Below are 22,474 nucleotides of genomic sequence, written 5' to 3' on the forward strand. Positions count from 1 at the left end.
TAATACAGTTTTGCAAGACAAACATGATATGAGTGTTGGTGTCACTGTAAGTGTACCTTCGTCACTTTTGCCGCTCTTAGACATGATAAATAATCAGCATTTTCACAGTGTACTACACAATTTGTGACTGTAATCACTTTAACCTTCTAAATTGATATCAATCTGACCCTACCCATGCACCGGCATTGAGGATCAGAAGAAACAACTGACAAACATATATTAAAGTCAGCAATCACACTAGCGGTCAGTCACATGTTATATATTAGTCATATGAGCACATTATCAACTACAAACACATTTTAAAGTATGTAGGAGTACATATTACTGAATCCTGTTTTACACAGATCTAATGTATTCAGACGCATTGCGAAGAAAACCTCAGTAAATGTACACAAACTCATATGCAATAGGCACTTAACTATTCATACTGAACAAGTAGATAGAAATTTAGTGCTGTATATCCCGTACTTAGTAGAGTGGGATACAGGGAGACTCACCTCGCTTCCAGGATCGATCAATACGTTAGCGAACGCTGAGTGGATCCAGACGCTACTAGTGTACACTGTCGCTCCGGGAACCTATAGTGAACACAGACGCTCAATGAACACAGACGCACCGGTCACACAGCCCATGCTGCGACCGGGTCTCCTCGCAGTAGCGCTTAGTGAACACAGACGCAGTAGTGCGACAGAGTCCCCTCATGGTAGCGTCTGGGACGGAAGCGAGGAAACAGTTCATGGCGGGAGACTCGGCGGAAACTGGTCATGAACCGGGGGGATGGGTGACCAGGAAAGCGTCTAACTCCCCCTGCTGACATCAACCCTAGGGATCGCGGACTCATACTATTCCTGGTGCCTAAGATATCTAAGGCCTAGCGCTCTTGCACCCGCAGTGGCAGCCGCGTCAGCTACTGTTTGGTGCTAGTGCAGCTGTGTCCGTATTCCTTTACTAAGAGGAATCGATGCCTTACCTTCTCTGCGTGCTCCGGCCACAGCCTGGTAACGTCTGCTGGACCTGCTAGTATATCCGACACAGACGCCCGCCAAAACAGCACTGTACTCGTGGGTAAGTGTTGTCGCGGGCCGGCGGAGAGTTGTTGGAGCGACTCTTTCTGAGTGTATAAGACGCTGTTCAGACAAGATCACTCAAAAACTTAGACTACAAAAATAACATAAGAAAGCTTAGGGCTGCTAAACGGAACAGCAGCCCTCTGAAGCAGCCCAGCAAAAGCAATTGAGGGGGCCCCATGCCCCAAAGCTCACCCCATAACTGAAATACTATATACATTTTTACAGGTCTTACCTATAGCTGTGCCTTGAAAATGTGCAGTCAGCATATGTTAGGATACCTACTTCAAAAAAGTTAGGGACAGGTGGGCGGGGTGCTACTCTAGGATTGAAGAGGTCTTTCGCCATACATACATATACACAATATAGAACATATAAGGAGGGGGCCCTAGACTGCATACACTAACTACATGTAATGAGAGGTGCTACCCTGCTGAGACCTTCAGTGCCACACACAAAGAGAAAGAATGCAGGTGCACTATTCAAATATTATTAAGTATAAATATAATTTTTGCAATACATTTTGCAAATAAATAGAGGTTTTTGGCATAATCTTGGACAAGGAAAATAAAGGTATAAAAAAAAGTTTCATCCCAGCTGTTTTTTATTGTTATTGTTCCTCCACTTCCTGTAAATTTAAATAATCTGAAGCAACGCATCACAGCAACTATTGCGAGTGTTGACAAGGTCATGCTCCGGTGTGTTTGGAACGAATTGGATTATTAATATCAGTCGTGTGAGAAAAGGCTCACACACAGAACATTTGTAACAATCATAGAAACTTACAGACATACAGTACTGTGCAACAGTTTTAGCCAGGTGTGGAAAAAACTGCTGCAAAGTAAGAATGCTTTCAAAAATCAAAGTGTTAATAGTTTATTTTTATCAATAAAAATGCAAAGTGAATGAACAGAAGAGAAATCTAAATCAAAACAATATTTGGTGTGACCACCCTTTGCCTTCAAAACAGCATAAATTCTTCTAGGTACACTTGCACACAGTTTTTGAAGGAACTCAGTAGGGAGGTTGTTCCAAACATCTTGGAGAACTAGCCACAGATCTTCTGTGGATGTAGGCTTGCTCAAATCCTTATGTCTCTTTATGTAATCCCAGACAGACTCAATGATGTTGAGATCAGGGCTCTATCGGGGCCATAGCTTTACTTCCAGGACTCCTTGTTCTTCTTTACAGTGAAGATAGTTCTTAATGACATTGGCTGTGTGTTTGGTGTCACTGTCCTGCTGCAGAATAAATTTGGAGCTAATCAGATGCCTCCTTCATTGCATGACGGATAATTATCTGCTGGTATTTGTTAGCACTGAAGCACAAAGAAGCAGGCAACATTGAGGACCGTAGGCGCAGTGGTCGGCCAAGGAAACTTAGTGCATCAGATGAAAGACACATTATGCTTACTTCCTTTTCGAAATTGGAAGATGTTCAGCAGTACCCTCAGCTTAGAAGTGTCAGAAACCAGTGGGACCCGGGTGCATGTATCCACTGATCATAGAAATCTGGCCAGAAGTGGTCTTCAAGGAAGAATTGCGGGCAAAAAGCCATACTTTCGATGTGGAAATAAGGCTAAGTGACTCAACTATGCACAAAAACATAGGAACTGGAGTGCAGAAACATGGCAGCAGGTGCTCTGGACATATGAGTCAAAATGTAAAGTATTTGGCTGTAACAGAGAGCAGTTTGTTTGCTGAAGGGCCGGAGAGCGGTACAATATTGAGTGTCTGCAAGCAACAGTGAAGCATGGTGGAGGTTCCTTGCAAGTATGGGGCTGTATCAAATGGAGTTGGGGATATGGTCAGTCAGGTTTAATGGTGTCCTCAATGCTGAGAAATACAGGCACGTACTTATCCATCATGCAGTACCATCAGGGAGGCATCTGATTGGCTTCAAATTTATTCTGCAGCAGCACAACGGCCCCAAACAAACAGCCAATTTCATTTAGAACTAACTTCAGTGTAAAGAAGAACAAGGAGTCCTGGAAGAGATGATATGGCCCCCACAGAGCCCTGATCTCAACATCATCAAGTTTGTCTGGGATTACATGAAGAGACAGAGGAGTCTGTGCAAGTAAACATCCACAAAAGATCAGTGGTTAGTTCTCCAAGATGTTTGGACCAACCTCCCTGCTGAGTTCTTTCAAAAACTGTGTGCAAGTGTACCTAGAACTGAATCTGTTTTGAAGGCAGAGAGTGGTAACACCAAATATTGATTTGATTTATAAGAATAAACTATTAACACTTTTATTTTTGAAAGCATTCTTACTTTACAGCTTTTTTCCACACCTGCCTAAAACTTTTGCACAGTACTGTATACTACATATCCATGTAAGTATTTTGACTATATCAATAATACTTTATTTTATATAAAACATTGAAAGTTTCTATTTCTTTTATAGTAACCCTGTACACCAACTTATGTTCATTTAATCTTTAGTGTATATAAAATAAGCCAAGTCTTGAACAGAGAGTCTATTTTGTTACCTATATTCACCCATTAACATGAGAGACAGAGAAACATCATTATTAAATTATGGAACATAAGAAAACAAAATAAAAATCTCAAATGAAGGGACAACCTTCTTTACTCAGCAAGGGCAGTTCACAATTATATATTTTAGACAATATATATTTTTTAAATAATTACTATTCAGTTATTATGAATTTAGGATGGTTACGCCGTCTCAGAGAAAGGTAAATTGCTTTCTGGCCCGGTGAGTTCTTTGATGTGCGACAAGGCTGGAATTTTTCATGAAGGACTTTCCGCATTCGGGGCAATGAAACGGCTTCTCTCCTCCGTGGACTCTTTGATGGGTGACGAGGTTGGAGCTCTTGATAAAAGATTTCCCGCAGACTGAACACACAAAGGGTTTCTCTCCCGTGTGCGTCCGCTGGTGTGTAACCAGGATTGACTTCTGGTTAAAGCTCTTTCCACATTCAGTGCAAGGGAAAGGCCTCTCTCCCGTGTGAATCCTCTGGTGCCGAATGAGATCGGGGTTACTGGAAAAACATTTTCCGCATTGAAAGCAGAAGAATTCTCTCTCTTTGGTGTTAAATCTCTGATGTCGATAATAGTCAGACTGTTTGGTGAACCTCTTCTCACGATTGTAAAAATGATGCGGTTTTGGAACTGAGTGCACTTTCTGCGGCGCCGCTAGATTTGAGTTGCTGCCAAAAGATCTCCACCAGTCGGGACAGAAAGTCGTTTTATCTCCTACACAAGTCCTCGGACTTAATGGAGGCGTTGATTTGTTGGTGACAATCTCCCTGCACTCAGGGTAGGTTACCAACGATGGGTTATGTGTTTTCTCTGGGCAGAGTTCCCATTTACTAAAGTCCAAAATGTCAATATCTTTAGGAAGTTGATCCATTGGAGTACATGAATTCAGGTTGCTCTCTTCACAAACATCTCTTGGTAAAAGTTTAGTTTCCGTATGCTGTGTATGATATGGGGGTGTATAATTGTCAGTGTCTGTGTGGCCTCCTCCATCATATGAGACTGGTTCTTCCTTAATATGAGGAGATGTATACTCTATATTACCTGTGGATGTATATATGTCAGAGTGGGTGAGGTTTCCTTTGTCACATGAGAATGATGCCTCCTTAACATGAGTAGGTGTATACTGTGTATGACCTGTGGGTGTATACATGTTAGTGTGTGTGAGGTCTCCTCCATCACATAAGACTGGTTCCTCCTTACTATGAGTAGATGTACACTGTGTATGACCTGTAGTTGTATGATTATCAGTGTCTATGAGGTTTCCTCCATCATATAAGACTGGTTCCTCCTTAATATGAGTAGATGTATACTGTGTATGACCTGTGGGCGTATAATTGTCAGTGTCTATGAGGTTTCCTCCTTCATATAATACAGATTCCTCCTTAATAAGAGTAGCTGTATACTGTGTATGATCTGTAGGTGTATAATTGTCTATATCCATGATATTTCCATCTTCCAATGATATGGGCTGCGTTATCATTTTAGTCACATCCTTCTCAGATATCCTCGTTATCTCATTTTTTCCCTCAATTTTCAAGCATTTTGCTTGATGAGAAGTTTTATTATTTTTGTCATCCTTTATAGAATTGCATTTAGTAAATTGGGGTTGAAAGTCTCCAGATGTTTCTTCAGCTGCAAATCCATCTGAAGAAAATATATAGACAGTAAATCCACTTTTAGTAAGAGCCTCGATATAGTGAAGGCTACCGTGGATAAGAAATGCATTAATCTAAGGATCCTTATCAATATTATAAACATCAGTTGTCTTTTCTACTTCAACCCAACTCTGTTGATAAAAAATAAGAATTTACTTACCGATAATTCTATTTCTCGGAGTCCGTAGTGGATGCTGGGGTTCCTGAAAGGACCATGGGGGATTAGCGGCTCCGCAGGAGACAGGGCACAAAAAAGTAAAGCTTTAGGATCAGGTGGTGTGCACTGGCTCCTCCCCCTATGACCCTCCTCCAAGCCAGTTAGGTACTGTGCCCGGACGAGCGTACACAATAAGGGAGGAATTTTGAATCCCGGGTAAGACTCATACCAGCCACACCAATCACACCGTACAACTTGTGATCTAAACCCAGTTAACAGTATGATAACAGCGGAGCCTCTGAAAAGATGGCTCACAACAATAATAACCCGATTTTTGTAACTATGTACAAGTATTGCAGATAATCCGCACTTGGGATGGGCGCCCAGCATCCACTACGGACTCCGAGAAATAGAATTATCGGTAAGTAAATTCTTATTTTCTCTATCGTCCTAGTGGATGCTGGGGTTCCTGAAAGGACCATGGGGATTATACCAAAGCTCCCAAACGGGCGGGAGAGTGCGGATGACTCTGCAGCACCGAATGAGAGAACTCCAGGTCCTCTTTTGCCAGGATATCAAATTTGTAGAATTTTACAAACGTGTTCTCCCCTGACCACGTATCTGCTCGGCAGAGTTGTAATGCCGAGACCTCTCGGGCAGCCGCCCAAGATGAGCCCACCTTCCTTGTGGAATGGGCCTTAACCGATTTAGACTGTGGCAGGCCTGCCTCAGAATGTGCAAGTTGAATTGTGTTACAAATCCAACGAGCAATCGACTGCTTAGAAGCAGGCGCACCCAACTTGTTGGGTGCATACAGTATAAACAGCGAGTCAGATTTTCTGACTCCAGCTGTCCTGGAACATATTTTCAGAGCCCTGACAACTTCTAGCAACTTGGAGTCCTCCAAGTCCCTAGTAGGTGCAAGGCACCACAATAAGCTGGTTCAGGTGAAACACTGACACCACCTTAGGGAGAGAACTGGGGACGAGTCCGCAGCTCTGCCCTGTCCGAATGGACAAACAGATATGGGCTTTTTTGAGAAAAAACCACCAATTTGACACTCGCCTGGTCCAAGCCAGGGCCAAGAGCATGGTCACTTTTTATGTGAGATGCTTCAAATCCACATATTTAACTGGTTTTAAACCAATGTGATTTGAGGAATCCCAGAACAACGTTGAGATCCCACAGTGCCACTGGAGGCACAAAAAAGGGGTTTGTATATGCAATACTCCCTTGACAAACTTCTGGACTTCAGGAACTGAAGCCAATTCTTTCTGGAAGAAAATTTACAGGGCCGAATTTGAACCTTAATGGACCCCAATTTGAGGCCCATAGACACTCCTGTTTGCAGGAAATGCAGGAAACGACCGAGTTGAAATTTCTTTGTGGGGCCTTCCTGGCCTCACACCACGCAACATATTTTCGCCACACGTGGTGATAATGTTGTGCGGTCACCTCCTTTCTGGCTTTGACCAGGGTAGGAATGACCTCTTCCGGAATGCCTTTTTTCCCTTAGGATCCGGCTTTCCATCGCCATGCCGACAAACGCAGCTGCGGTAAGTCTTGGAACAGACATGGTACTTGCTGAAGCAAGTCCCTTCTTAGCGGCAGAGGCCATAAGACCTCTGTAAGCATCTCTTGAAGTTCTGGGTACCAAGTCCTTCTTGGCCAATCCGGAGCCATGAGTATAGTTCTTACTCCTCTACGTCTTATAATTCTCAGCACCTTAGGTATGAGAAGCAGAGGAGGGAACACATACACCGACTGGTACACCCACGGTGTTACCAGAACGTCCACATCTATTGCCTGAGAGTCTCTTGACCTGGCGCAATACCTGTCCCGTTTTTTTTTTTTTTTTTTTCAGACGGGACGCCATCATGTCCACCTTTGGTATTTCCCAACGGTTTACAATCATGTGGAAAAAACTTCTCAATGAAGTTTCCACTCTCCCGGGTGGAGGTCGTGCTGAGGAAGTCTGCTTCCCAGTTTCCATTCCCGGGATGAAAAACTGCTGACAGTGTTATCACATGATTTTCCGCCCAGCGAAAAGTCCTTGCAGTTTCTGCCATTGCCCTCCTGCTTCTTGTGTCGCCCTGTCTGTTTACGTGGGCGACTGCCGTGATGTTTTTCCCACTGGATCAATACCGGCTGACCTTGAAGCAGAGGTCTTGCTAAGCTTAGAGCATTATAAATTTACCCTTAGCTCCAGTATATTTATGTGGAGAAAAGTCTCCATACTTGATCACACTCCCTGGAAATTTTTCCCTTGTGTGACTGCTCCCCAGCCTCTCAGGCTGGGCTCCGTGGTTACCAGCATCCAATCCTGAATGCCGAATCTGCGGCCCTCTAGAAGATGAGCACTCTATAACCACCACAGGAGAGACACCCTTGTCCTTGGATATTGGGTTATCCGCTGATGCATCTGAAGATGCGATCCGGACCATTTGTCCAGCAGATCCCACTGAAAAGTTCTTACGTGAAATCTGCCGAATGGAATTGCTTCGTAGGAAGCCACCATTTTTACCCAGGACCCTTGTGCAATGATGCACTGTTTTTAGGAGGTTCCTGACTTGCTCGGATAACTCCCTGGCTTTCTCTTCCGGGAGAAACACCTTTTTCTGGACTGTGTCCAGAATCATCCCTAGGCACAGCAGACGTGTCGTCGGGATCAGCTGCGATTTTGGAATATTTAGAATCCACCCGTGCTGATTGTAGCAGTATCCGAGATAGTGCTACTCCGACCTCCAACTGTTCCCTGGACTATGCCCCTATCAGGAGATCGTCCAAGTAAGGGATAATTAAGACGCCTTTTCTTCGAAGAAGAATCATCATTTCGGCCATTACCTTGGTAAAGACCCCGGGGTGCCGTGGACAATCCAAACGGCAGCGTCTGAAACTGATAGTGACAGTTCTGCACCACGAACCTGAGGTACCCTTAGTGAAAAGGGCAAATTTGGGACATAGAGGTAAGCATCCCTGATGTCCCGGGACACTATATAGTCCCCTTCTTCCTGGTTCGTTATCACTGCTCTGAGTGACTTCATCTTAATTTGAACCTTTGTAAGTGTTCAAAAAAAAAATTTTTAGAATAAGTCTCACCTAGCCTTCTGGCTTCAGTACCACAATATAGTGTGGAATAATACCCCTTTTCTGTAGTAGGAGGGGTAATTTAATTATCACCTGCTGGGAATACAGCTTGTGATTTTTTTCCCATACTACCTCCTTGTCGGAGGGAGACTTGGTAAAGCAGACTTCAGGAGCCTGCGAAGGGGAAACGTCTCGACATTCCCATCTGTACCCCCGGGATACTACTTGTAGGATCCAGGGGTCCTGTACGGTCTCAGCGCCATGCTGAGAACTTGTCAGACGCGGTGGAACGCTTCTGTTCCTGGGAATGGGCTGCCTGCTGCAGTCTTCTTCCCTTTCCTCTATCCCTGGGCAGATATAATCTTATAGGGACGAGAGGACTGAGGCTGAAAAGACGGTGTCTTTTTCTGCAGAGATGTGACTTAGGGTAAAAAACGGTGGATTTTCCAGCAGTTGCCGTGACCACCAGGTCCGATGGACCGACCCCAAACAAGTCCTCTTCCTTTATACGGCCATACTGTGCCGTTTGGAATCTGCATCACCTGACCACTGTCGTGTCCATAACATCTTCTGGCAGTTATGGACATCGCGTTTATTCATGATGCCAGAGTGCAAATATCCCTCTGTGCATCTCGCATATATAGAAATGCTCTATAGTCAATAAAATACTGTCCCTGTCAAGGGTATCAATATTTTTAGTCAGGGAATCCGACCAAGCCACCCTAGCTCTGCACATCCAGGCTGAGGCGATCGCTGGCCGCAGTATAACACCAGTATGTGTGTATATACTTTTTATTATATTTTCCAGCCTTGTCAGCTGGTCCTTGAGGACGGCCCTATCTATAGACGGTACCGCCACTTGTTTTGATAAGCGTGTGAGCGCCTTATCCACCTTAAGGGGTGTTTCCCAACGCGCCCTAACTTCTGGCGGGAAAGGGTATACCGCCCATAATTTTCTATCGGGGGGAACCCACGCATCATCACACACTTTATTTAATTTATCTGATTCAGGAAAAACTATGGTAGTTTTTTCACATCCCACATAATACCCTCTTTTGTGGTACTTGTAGTATCAGAAATACGTAACACCTCCTTCATTGCCTTTAACGTGTGGCCCTAATAAGGAATACGTTTGTTTATTCACCGTCGACACTGGATTCAGTGTCCCTGTCTGTGTCTGTGTCGACCGACTAAAGTAAACGGGCGTTTTAAAAACCCTTGACGGTGTTTTTGAGACGTCTGGACCGTACTAATTTTTTGTCGGCCGTCTCATGTCGTCAACCGACTTTGCAGCGTGTTGACATTATCACGTAATTTCCTAAATAAGCCATCCATTCCGGTGTCGACTCCCTAGAGAGTGACATCACCATTACAGGCAATTGCTCCGCCTCCACGCCAATATCGTCCTCATACATGTCGACACACACGTACCGACACACAGCAGACACACAGGGAATGCTCTATACGAAGACAGGACCCACTAGCCCTTTGGGGAGACAGAGGGAGAGTCTGCCAGCACACACCAAAAAGCGCTATATATGACAGGGATAGCCTTCTGATTAAGTGCTCCCTTATAGCTGCTTTTATATTAATATATATATATATAGCCATTTATTTTGCCCCCCCTCTCTGTTATACCCTGTTTCTGTAGTGCAGTGCAGGGGAGAGACCTGGGAGCCTTCCTGACCAGCGGAGCTGTGACAGAAAATGGCGCCGTGTGCTGAGGAGATAGGCCCCGCCCCTTTTCCGGCGGGCTCGTCTCCCGCTATTTAGTACATTTAGGCAGGGGTAAATATCTCCATATAGCCTCTGGGGCTATATGTGAGGTATTTTTAGCCTTTTTAAAGGTTTTCATTTGCCTCCCAGGGCGCCCCCCCCCAGCGCCCTGCACCCTCAGTGACTGCCGTGTGAAGTGTGCTGAGAGGAAAATGGCGCACAGCTGCAGTGCTGTGCGCTACCTTAAGAAGACTGCAGGAGTCTTCAGCCGCCGATTCTGGACCTCTTCTTGCTTCAGCATCTGTGAGGGGGCCGGCGGCGTGGCTCCGGTGACCATCCAGGCTGTACCTGTGATCGTCCCTCTGGAGCTTCATGTCCAGTAGCCAAGAAGCCAATCCATCCTGCACGCAGGTGAGTTCACTTCTTCTCCCCTCTGTCCCTCGTTGCAGTGATCCTGTTGCCAGCAGGAATCACTGTAAAATAAAAAACCTAAGCTAAACTCTCTAAGCAGCTCTTTATGAGAGCCACCTAGAATTGCACCCTTCTCGGCCGGGCACAAAATCTAACTGGCTTGGAGGAGGGTCATAGGGGGAGGAGCCAGTGCACACCACCTGATCCTAAAGCTTTACTTTTTTGTGCCCTGTCTCCTGCGGAGCCGCTAATCCCCCATGGTCCTTTCAGGAACCCCAGCATCCACTAGGACGATAGAGAAATAAGAATTTACTTACCGATAATTCTATTTCTCGTAGTCCGTAGTGGATGCTGGGAACTCCGTAAGGACCATGGGGAATAGCGGCTCCGCAGGAGACTGGGCACAAATAGAAAGCTTTAGTACTACCTGGTGTGCACTGGCTCCTCCCCCTATGACCCTCCTCCAAGCCTCAGTTAGGGTACTGTGCCCGGACGAGCGTACACAATAAGGAAGGATTTTGAATCCCGGGTAAGACTCATACCAGCCACACCAATCACACCGTATAACTTGTGATCTGAACCCAGTTAACAGTATGATAACAGAGGAGCCTCTAGAAAAGATGACTCACTACAACAATAACCCGATTAGTTAACAATAACTATGTACAAGTATTGCAGACAATCCGCACTTGGGATGGGCGCCCAGCATCCACTACGGACTACGAGAAATAGAATTATCGGTAAGTAAATTCTTATTTTCTCTGACGTCCTAGTGGATGCTGGGAACTCCGTAAGGACCATGGGGATTATACCAAAGCTCCCAAACGGGCGGGAGAGTGCGGATGACTCTGCAGCACCGAATGAGAGAACTCCAGGTCCTCCTCAGCCAGGGTATCAAATTTGTAGAATTTAGCAAACGTGTTTGCCCCTGACCAAGTAGCTGCTCGGCAAAGTTGTAAAGCCGAGACCCCTCGGGCAGCCGCCCAAGATGAGCCCACTTTCCGTGTGGAATGGGCTTTTACAGATTTTGGCTGTGGCAGGCCTGCCACAGAATGAGCAAGCTGAATTGTACTACAAATCCAACGAGCAATAGTCTGCTTAGAAGCAGGAGCACCCAGCTTGTTGGGTGCATACAGGATAAACAGCGAGTCAGATTTTCTGACTCCAGCTGTCCTGGAAACATATATTTTCAGGGCCCTGACTACGTCCAGCAACTTGGAGTCCTCCAAGTCCCTAGTAGCCGCAGGTACCACAATAGGCTGGTTCAAGTGAAACGCTGAAACCACCTTAGGGAGAAATTGAGGACGAGTCCTCAATTCTGCCCTGTCCGTATGAAAAATTAGGTAAGGGCTTTTATATGACAAAGCCGCCAATTCTGAGACACGCCTGGCTGAAGCCAGGGCCAACAGCATTACCACTTTCCATGTGAGATATTTTAAGTCCACAGTGGTGAGTGGTTCAAACCAATGTGATTTTAGGAACCCCAAAACTACATTGAGATCCCAAGGTGCCACTGGAGGCACAAAAGGAGGCTGTATATGCAGTACCCCTTTGACAAACGTCTGAACCTCAGGAACTGAAGCCAGTTCTTTCTGGAAGAAAATCGACAGGGCCGAAATTTGAACCTTAATGGACCCTAATTTTAGGCCCATAGACAGTCCTGTTTGCAGGAAATGCAGGAAACGACCCAGTTGAAATTCCTCTGTAGGGGCCTTCCTGGCCTCGCACCACGCAACATATTTACGCCAAATACGGTGATAATGCTGCACGGTTACATCCTTCCTGGCTTTGATCAGGGTAGGGATGACTTCATTCCGAATGCCTTTTTGCTTCAGGATCCGGCGTTCAACCGCCATGCCGTCAAACGCAGCCGCGGTAAGTCTTGGAAAAGACAGGGTCCCTGCTGGAGCAGGTCCCTTCTTAGAGGTAGAGGCCACGGGTCTTCTGTGAGCATCTCTTGAAGTTCCGGGTACCAAGTCCTTCTTGGCCAATCCGGAGCCACGAGTATAGTCCTTACTCCTCTCCTTCTTATTATTCTCAGTACCTTGGGTATGAGAGGCAGAGGAGGGAACACATACACTGACTGGTACACCCACGGTGTTACCAGAGCGTCCACAGCTATTGCCTGAGGGTCCCGTGACCTGGCGCAATACCTGTCTAGTTTTTTGTTGAGGCGGGACGCCATCATGTCCACCTTTGGTTTTTCCCAACGGTTCACAATCATGTGGAAGACTTCTGGGTGAAGTCCCCACTCTCCCGGGTGGAGGTCGTGTCTGCTGAGGAAGTCTGCTTCCCAGTTGTCCACTCCCGGAATGAATACTGCTGACAGTGCTATCACATGATTTTCCGCCCAGCGAAGAATCCTTGCAACTTCTGCCATTGCCCTCCTGCTTCTTGTGCCGCCCTGTCTGTTTACGTGGGCGACTGCCGTGATGTTGTCCGACTGGATCAACACCGGCTGACCCTGAAGCAGAGGCCTTGCTAGGCTTAGAGCATTGTAAATGGCTCTTAGCTCCAGTATATTTATGTGAAGTGTTGTCTCCAGGCTTGACCACAAGCCCTGGAAATTTCTTCCTTGTGTGACTGCTCCCCAGCCTCTCAGGCTGGCATCCGTGGTCACCAGGACCCAGTCCTGAATGCCGAATCTGCGGCCCTCTAGAAGATGAGCACTCTGCAACCACCACAGAAGAGACACCCTTGTCCTTGGGGACAGGGTTATCCGCTGATGCATCTGAAGATGCGATCCGGACCATTTTTCCAGCAGATCCCACTGGAACGTTCTTGCGTGGAATCTGCCGAATGGAATCGCTTCGTAGGAAGCTACCATCTTTCCCAGGACTCTTGTGCATTGAAGCACTGAGACTTGCCCTGGTTTCAGGAGGTTTCTGACCAGTTCGGATAGCTCCCTGGCTTTCTCCTCCGGAAGGAACACCTTTTTCTGGACTGTGTCCAGAATCATCCCTAGGAACAGAAGACGTGTTGTCGGAATCAGCTGCGATTTTGGGATATTTAGAATCCAGCCGTGCTGCCGTAGCACTACTTGAGATAGGGCTACTCCGACTACTAACTGTTCTCTGGATCTTGCTCTTATCAGGAGATCGTCCAAGTAAGGGATAATTAAAACGCCTTTTCTTCTAAGAAGAATCATCATTTCGGCCATTACCTTGGTAAAGACCCGGGGTGCCGTGGATAATCCAAACGGCAGCGTCTGAAACTGATAGTGACAGTTTTGTACCACAAACCTGAGGTACCCTTGATGAGAAGGGTAAATGGGGACATGGAGGTAGGCATCTTTGATGTCCAGAGACACCATATGGTCCCCCTCTTCCAGATTCGCGATCACTGCCCTGAGTGACTCCATCTTGAATTTGAACCTCTGTATGTAAGTGTTCAAAGACTTCAGATTTAAAATAGGTCTCACCGAGCCGTCCGGCTTCGGTACCACAAACAGCGTGGAATAATACCCCTTCCCTTGTTGCAGGAGGGGTACCTTGATTATCACCTGCTGGGAATACAGCTTGTGAACTGCCTCCAATACTGCCTCCCTGTCGGAGGGAGACGTTGGTAAAGCAGACTTCAGGAACCGGCGAGGGGGAGACGTCTCGAACTCCAATTTGTACCCCTGAGATACTACTTGAAGGATCCAGGGGTCCACTTGCGAGTGAGTCCACTGCGCGCTGAAATTCTTGAGACGGGCCCCCACGGTGCCTGAGTCCGCTTGTAAGGCCCCAGCGTCATGCTGAGGACTTGGCAGAAGCGGGAGAGGGCTTTTGTTCCTGGGAATTGGCTGTCTGTTGCAGTCTTTTTCCCCTTCCTCTGCCCCGGGGCAGAAAAGAGGAACCTTTTGCCCGCTTGCCCTTATGGGGACGAAAGGACTGAGCCTGATAAGACGGCGTCTTTTTATGCTGAGAGGCGACCTGGGGTAAAAATGTGGATTTCCCAGCAGTTGCCGTGGCCACCAGGTCCGATAGACCGACCCCAAATAACTCCTCCCCTTTATAAGGCAATATTTCCATATGCCGTTTAGAATCCGCATCACCTGACCACTGTCGCGTCCATAACCCTCTTCTGGCAGAAATGGACAGCGCACTCACTCTTGATGCCAGAGTGCAAATATCCCTCTGTGCATCTCGCATATATAGAAATGCATCTTTTAAATACTCTATAGTCAATATTTTCAGTCAGGGAATCCGACCAAGCCACCCCAGCGCTGCACATCCAGGCTGAGGCGATTGCTGGTCGCAGTATAACACCAGTATGTGTGTATATACTTTTTAGGATATTCTCCAGTTTTCTGTCACCTGGTTCCTTGAGGGCGGCCGTATCAGGAGACGGTAACGCCACTTGTTTTGATAAGCGTGAGTGCTTTATCCACTCTAGGGGGTGTTTCCCAACGCGCCCTAACCTCTGGCGGGAAAGGGTATAATGCCAATAACTTTTTAGAAATGATCAGTTTTTTATCGGGGGAAACCCACGCTTCATCACACACCTCATTTAATTCATCTGATTCAGGAAAAACTACGGGTAGTTTTTTCACACCCCACATAATACCCTTTTTTGTGGTACTTGTAGTATCAGAAATGTTTAAAACCTCTCTCATTGCCGTGATCATGTAACGTGTGGCCCTACTGGAAGTCACGTTTGTCTCCTCACCGTCGACACTGGAGTCAGTATCCGTGTCGACGTCTGTATCTACCATCTGAGGTAACGGCCGTTTTAGAGCCCCTGATGGTTTCTGAGACGCCTGGACAGGGACTAGCTGATTAGTCGGCTGTCTCATGTCATCAACTGTCTTTTGTAAAGAGCTGACATTGTCACGTAAATCCTTCCATAAAGCCATCCACTCAGGTGTCGACTCCCTAGGGGGTGACATCTCTATTATAGGCAATTGCTCCGCCTCCACATCATTTTCCTCCTCATACATGTCGACACAAACGTACCGACACACAGCACACGCACAGGGAATGCTCTAATAGAGGACAGGACCCCACTAGCCCTTTGGGGAGACAGAGGGAGAGTATGCCAGCACACACCAGAGCACTATATATATATATATATATATATATATATATAGGGACAACCTTTATAAGTGTTTCTCCCTTTATAGCTGCTGTATTGTTAATATCCCGCCAATTAGTGCCCCCCTCTCTTTTTTACCCTGTTTCTGTAGTGCAGGACTGCAGGGGAGAGTCAGGGAGACTTCCTTCCAGCGGAGCTGTGAGGGAAAATGGCGCCTGTGTGCTGAGGAGATAGGCTCCGCCCCCTTCTCGGCGGCCTTTCTCCCGCTTTTTGTGGAAATCTGGCAGGGGTTAAAATTCATCCATATAGCCCAGGGGGCTATATGTGATGCATTTTCGCCAGCCAAGGTGTTTCTATTGCTGCTCAGGGCGCCCCCCCCTAGCGCCCTGCACCCTCAGTGACCGGAGTGTGAAGTGTGCTGAGAAGCAATGGCGCACAGCTGCAGTGCTGTGCGCTACCTTGTGGAAGACAGGATGTCTTCTGCCGCCGATTTTCCGGACCTGTTCTTGCTTCTGGCTCTGTAAGGGGGCCGGCGGCGCGGCTCTGGGACCGAGCTCCAAGGCTGGGCCTGTGATCGGTCCCTCTGGAGCTAATGGTGTCCAGTAGCCTAAGAAGCCCAATCCACTCTGCACGCAGGTGAGTTCGCTTCTTCTCCCCTTAGTCCCTCGATGCAGTGAGCCTGTTGCCAGCAGGTCTCACTGAAAATAAAAAACCTAAACTAAAACTTTCACTAAGAAGCTCAGGAGAGCCCCTAGTGTGCACCCTTCTCGTTCGGGCACAAAAATCTAACTGAGGCTTGGAGGAGGGTCATAGGGGGAGGAGCCAGTGCACACCAGGTAGTACTAAAGCTTTCTATTTGTGCCCAGTCTCCTGCGGAGCCGCTATTCCCCATGGTCCTTACGGAGTTCCCAGCATCCACTAGGACGTCAGAGAAACATCTGTTATTAATCCCAAATGACCACAAATGTATTCAAAGCTTGGCTGGTGGCTACCCAATAAACAGATGTTATGTAGTCCACTGGAACATCAGGCAATTAAACTCTCAAGCCATGACTTTCCATGCGCATTCTGACACAACTATAAATCTCTAGAATATTTTATGGCAGATTAGGATGACAACAAGAGCGACTCTCCTTACCAACTGTTGGGAGGGTACGGTGATTCTTCATTATGTCCTCCTTGTACAGATCCTTGTGTCCTTCTATATACTCCCACTCCTCCATGGAGAAATAAATAGTGACATCCTCACACCTTATAGGAACCTGACAAACACAATGATACAGTTATCACCCAGACATATCCCCTGGTGTTACTGTATAATGTCCCACTCCCAGCAGTCACCTCTCCAGTCAGCAGCTGAATGATCTTGTTGGTGAGTTTCAGGATCTTCTGCTCATTGTGTTTTTCATGTATCAGTGAGCGAGGTGGAAACTCCGTGATGGGGTTCTGGGTCCTGCTCAGTCCAAGTGATACACGGGGACAGCTGCAGGGTGTCTCTCGTTCACCAGATGTCATATTCACAACAATATAATCCTAAAAAATGAAACATTTGCCTTGAACAAAATTAGATTAACTCATTAAAACCTTTTCCTACGCATTTTAAAACACTGCTATATCCTTGATGTTTTCTTTAAACCAAATAATTTTAAAAAATGAGAATGATGACGCTGAACTGTCATGCCTTGGTTTAATTAGAATAGAGTGATGTCCCTGTGACACTCCCAGACTCCCTCACCTCCCCAGTCAGGCCCCTGTGTTGGTAATAGAGATAAGAGTGATGTCTCTACGACACTCCCAGACTCCCTCACCTCTCCAGTCAGGTCCCTGTGTTAGTAATAGAGATGAGAGTGATGTCACTGTGACACTCCCAGACTCCCTCACCTCCCCAGTCAGGTCCCTGTGTTAGTAATAGAGATGAGAGTGATGTCACTGTGACACTCCCAGACTCCCTCACCTCCCCAGTCAGGTCCCTGAGTTAGTAATAGAGATAAGAGTGATGTCACTGTGACACTCACAGACTCCCTCACCTCCCCGTTCAGTCCCCTGTGTAGTAATAGAGATAAGAGTGATGTCCCTGTGACACTCACAGACTCCCTCACCTCTCCAGTCAGGTCCCCGTGTTACTAATAGAAATAAGAGTGATGTCACTGTGACACTCACAGACTCTCTCACCTCCCCAGTCAGCAGGTAAATGATCTCCAGGGTGAGGTTTATAATACTCTCCGTCATCTTGTTCCTGTACTTGCTCATTCTTAGTCCATGTAGAATGGAGAATTTTAGTAAATATTGATACTAAATGTATTATCTGAAATAGAAAAGTAAATAATGCACACTAGAAAAATATTACATAATTGCAATCAATTATTATGCATGTTTAATATATATAGCAAAATATATAATCTACGTCACTTTTTAGATTTTTGTGTGAATATGCTGTAGGATTAAATAGAAATTAGTAATTCCACTGATATTGTATATTTGTCATATACAGTATTTGATAATAGTGATAGCCAATAAACAGTCATACAATAAAGATATACTATATAGGGGGTAATTCAGACTTGATCGGTAGCACATCTACGATCACTTTCACAGACATGCGGGGGAATGCCCAGTACAGGACTAGTCTGCTTCGCATGTTTGGCTCTGCCCCTCCTCCCCCTGCACAGGTACAAAAGCATCGCACGGCGGCAATGCTTTTATACCTGAAGAGTAGCTCCCTACCAGCGCACCTCCTGCGCGCTGGCAGGGAGCTACCCGTCGCTCTCGGGGTCGCAGCGGCTACATGACGTACGCAGTCGCCGCGGCCCGCCGCCCGCATGGTCCAGGCAAGCCTGTGTTGCCCGGACCGTGCCTCCAAAATGACAGCCCAACGCCCCGGCCCGCCCAGCGAACGCCTCTGCCTGTCAATCAGGCAGAGGCGATCGCTGGGCTGAGATGCCGATCGCATCTCTGGCATGCGCCTGCGCATTTCAGACCTGATCGCCCGCGGTGCGAAAACGTACTGCAGCGATCAGTTCTGAATTAGTCCCATAATCCGTAATATGGAATAACCGTGAAGTAAAAAAAGCTTTTTAAGTAATATATATAAAAAATATAGAAATATAATATTTATATGTGATATCAGCGCTATGTAATAACAGAGTCAGAGGAGGATTTAGACCTCATGGGGGCCCTAAGCAAAACATCAATTTGGGGCCCCCCTTCCTAAAACCAATCTTTAGCACTATGTCCTGTCATCACTGCCCCTGGCTGTGTCTGTGCCTCCTTTCCTTACTTGTCCATAAGGCGGCAGCAGCAGCAGCACAGGTTCTACCTGAACTCCTGCAGTGGGGGCACTGCAGGAGTCCTTTTTGTGATTTATTTGTAAGTACAAATACAGCCACGCTCATCGTCGCTACATCTAGGCAAGAATGTGCCTTGTTTGCTGCGACCACGTGTATCTTAGCCACATCTGCACCTATTAAGAATGTATTGAGCAGTAATTGCCGCAGCTAGGTGCGGCCTGGTGCAAGTGCACTAGGTGCACCCAGCGTGCAAATATTTTTTGCGGGAACCCACGATGATAGTGGTTAAGATGTAATTCAGACCTGATTGCTGGGCTGCTAATTGTGATGCCCTGTGATCAGATAGTCGCCGCCCAAGGGGGAGTGTAAATTCCCCCGTGCAAGTGTGCGATCACATGTGTATGCCGTGCTAAAATGTCCTTCAGTCAGCGGACAGCTGCAAATACGATAGCAACTCACTCACAAACAAATGTTTTTTCCACTGTGTGCAGTATGTGTGTAGCACTCCTACAGTGTGATGAGAACAGGCTGATCGGGACCGGAGCTGATGTCACACACCCTCCCTGACAACGCATGGGAACGCCTGTGTTTTCCCTGACACTCCCAGAAAAAGGGCAGTTACCACCTACAAACGTCCTCTTCCTGTCAATCACCTTGCGAACGCCAGTGCGAATGAAATTTTCACACCAGCTTGTCGCTGTTTGGCGATGTGTGTGCACATTGCAGTGAATGCGCAGTCATTCGATAATCGCCCGCTGTGTGAAAACGCACAGCAGCAAGCAGGTCTGAATTGGGCCCAAAGTCTGTATATCTGGAAATTTTGGGGAATTGCCTTCCCACATCTGTGCATGCAATGACCGAACCTCAGGCAACCTGGAGGGAACTGGCAGCACATATGGGTATATATGGGATCTTGTAGGAGATTAATGACAAGTAACATGCCGCATGCTGCAGCATCATTGCTACTGCAAAGGAGCAGACCCAGGCCTCTGGTCTGTCTGAGGGCCCCTGGGACCCGCCGAGCCCTTGGCGCCCGCCTATGTTGTCTAGTGGTAAATCCGCTACTGGACAGAATACAGATTATAAAAAATGGCATAATACAACCATATCAATATGAGATGAACAGCAGTCAAAGTTAGTATAATAATATAGTGGTATATTACAAATATGTAACAATATTAGTTATATTATATGCCATAAGATAGTGACTAAATACAGATATTTAAGTAATTAGTGATGTAATACAGATATATAAAAATATTATATTTATATATATATATCAAAGTGACAGAATACTAATATATATAACAGCAATGCTACATAATAACTGCTATAATAAAGTTTTTACATTATAATACAGTTATATACTGCAGATATGTAAGAGAACAGTGACATAATATACTGTATAAGTGTTATAGGCTGGTGTAGTGATACAGCCTATAACACTTATACAGTAGTGATACAGGTATACAAAATAATAACATAGTACTTATGACAGGTATCAGTGCTGTACGATGTTAACACAGTGATATACATATATAATAACAGATATACTACCTTCCAGATGACACCACTGGGCAGATAACAATATATTTTATAAAGTACAATGAATACTTCCTTTTTACAGCCCTTACAACCCACACCGGAAGTGATAGCTGAGAGACGGAGAGGATTCTGGGTGCTGTAGTCATTTTCTCACAGTCCCTGCTCTCCCCCTCACTGCAAAACACTATTGGCATCACGTGACTAAAACTAGCCAACCGCAGATCACAGTGAGTTCAAGTCACAAAGAGGACAAATGTCTGCATGGAGTCATTGGAGTGTCTGTGGCGGCGGCCATATTGCCATAGATCAGCAGTCACAAACAAATCACAAGAACAGACCGTCCAACATGACCCGCCCCACTAGGTACAAAATGCTCTGTTTCTGGACTTCCCTCTTAATTTATGATTTCCATCACCTGTGTTGAACTAGTTAAATGATAAGAAAGCTGTTTCTTCACAGGTCATGGCAATAATAAATTAAGAGGGAAGTCCAGAAACAGAGCATTTTGTACTTAGTGGGGCGGGTCATGTTGGAGGAGGTATCCGGACTCCAGGTCGACAACAAAAAGGTCGACACACCTTAGGTCGACGCCAATTGGTCGGCACACCTTAGGTCGACATGGACAAAAGGTCGACATGGACAAAAGGTCGACAGGAACAAGGTCGGCATGGAAAAAGGTCGACATGAGTTTTCCACAGTTTTTTTCTTTTTTGGAACCTTTTCATACTTAACGATCCACGTGGACTATGATTGGAATGGTTATCTGTGCCGAGCGAAGGCACCATGCCCGAAGCATGGCGAGCGAACGCGGTACACTAATTGGGGTTCCCGTTCACTCTACGAAAAAAACGACACCAAAAAAACATAAAAAACTCATGTCGACCTTGTTCCATGTCGACCTTTTGTCCCTGTCGACCTAAGGTGTGTCGACCAATTGGCATCGACCTAAGGTGTGTCGACCTTTTTGTTGTCGACCTGGAGTCCCAGACCCGTTGGAGGGTATGCAAGAATCTCTTGAGTTATCTTGGAAAAAGGGAGATGCTATTTATTATAGTATAATATGGATAGTAGGGAAAACATGGCATGCATAAAGCATAGCTGGCTACACTCCTGGAGGATCTGGGGGCTCCAGAAGTAATCCAGGAATACCCAAAGAGCATGTAACTGTCTTGAGAGCACCTAGCCATAGCTCCCAATAGGTGTGGTTCAGTAGATCTACAGGACAAAGATAGTTAATAGGTCGACCCAAAATGGTCAACATGGAAAAAGACAGTAAGAAAAGGGTTGGCAGGTTCAAAAGGTCGACATGACATTGGTCGACACACAATCTTTCCATCATTTAAAAATGGGCAACACAATATTATATTTCCATTTTTGCTTCACCATATCTGAGCCAAATTAGTGGAAACGTGTACCCTCGCTTTGCTCGCCATGCTTCGGCAAGGTTACTATTCCCAGTTGTAGTCCACCTGTATGGTAAATGAAGAAAAAGTTGTGCGTTGACTATTTTCATGTCGACCGTTTGAACCTGTCAACCTTTTCACCCTGTCGGCCTCTTTTTGGGGAGTGACCGCATGTCAGTACCCCCCACCCCCCTACAATATGGATGTTATGCAAAAAAAAAGTGACTGCCCCACCAATTTCGGAATGGTTAGGGGTATGTAGTAGATCATACCTCCCAACTGTCCCGATTTTCGCGGGACAGTGTCGTTTTTTGAGGACTGTCCCGCTGTCCCACCCGCGGGCCGCAGTGTCCCGCGGTGGGGGGGCAGTTGGGAGGCTCTGTCACTCGCTGCCCTGCTTAGCAGAGCAGCGGTGAATAGACGCTGTGCGCATGCGCACAGCGTCTATTCAGGGGAGACAGGAGGAGAGGGGGCATACCAGCAGCTCACGGAGCGCTGGGCATGCCCCATCAGTGACGAAAACGGGGGCGTGACTCTCGGCCGTGGGTCCTCCCGCGAAGCCACCCCCCTTTTCATATGCCACACCCCCTTATCGGGAGCGCACGCGGCTTCGCCGCGC

At 46.4% G+C, this 22,474-nt stretch overlaps 1 protein-coding gene across 1 annotated transcript; it reads right to left on the reverse strand.

Annotated features, from left to right (window-relative positions):
- Positions 1 to 3,349: 3,349 nt before the first annotated feature.
- Positions 3,350 to 20,575, reverse strand: LOC135054744 (oocyte zinc finger protein XlCOF7.1-like). Its single transcript, XM_063958044.1, has 5 exons — positions 20,465 to 20,575; positions 17,793 to 17,925; positions 16,962 to 17,153; positions 16,759 to 16,882; positions 3,350 to 5,219 (listed from the first exon to the last, which is right to left on the reverse strand). The coding sequence occupies exons 2-5, from the start codon at positions 17,868 to 17,870 to the stop codon at positions 3,760 to 3,762; spliced, it is 1,854 nt and encodes a 617-aa protein (XP_063814114.1). The 5' UTR covers positions 17,871 to 17,925; positions 20,465 to 20,575; the 3' UTR covers positions 3,350 to 3,759.
- Positions 20,576 to 22,474: the final 1,899 nt, after the last annotated feature.

The sequence above is a fragment of the Pseudophryne corroboree genome, chromosome 3 (assembly GCF_028390025.1).
Source record: "Pseudophryne corroboree isolate aPseCor3 chromosome 3, aPseCor3.hap2, whole genome shotgun sequence".
Taxonomy (NCBI): Eukaryota; Metazoa; Chordata; class Amphibia; order Anura; family Myobatrachidae; genus Pseudophryne; species Pseudophryne corroboree.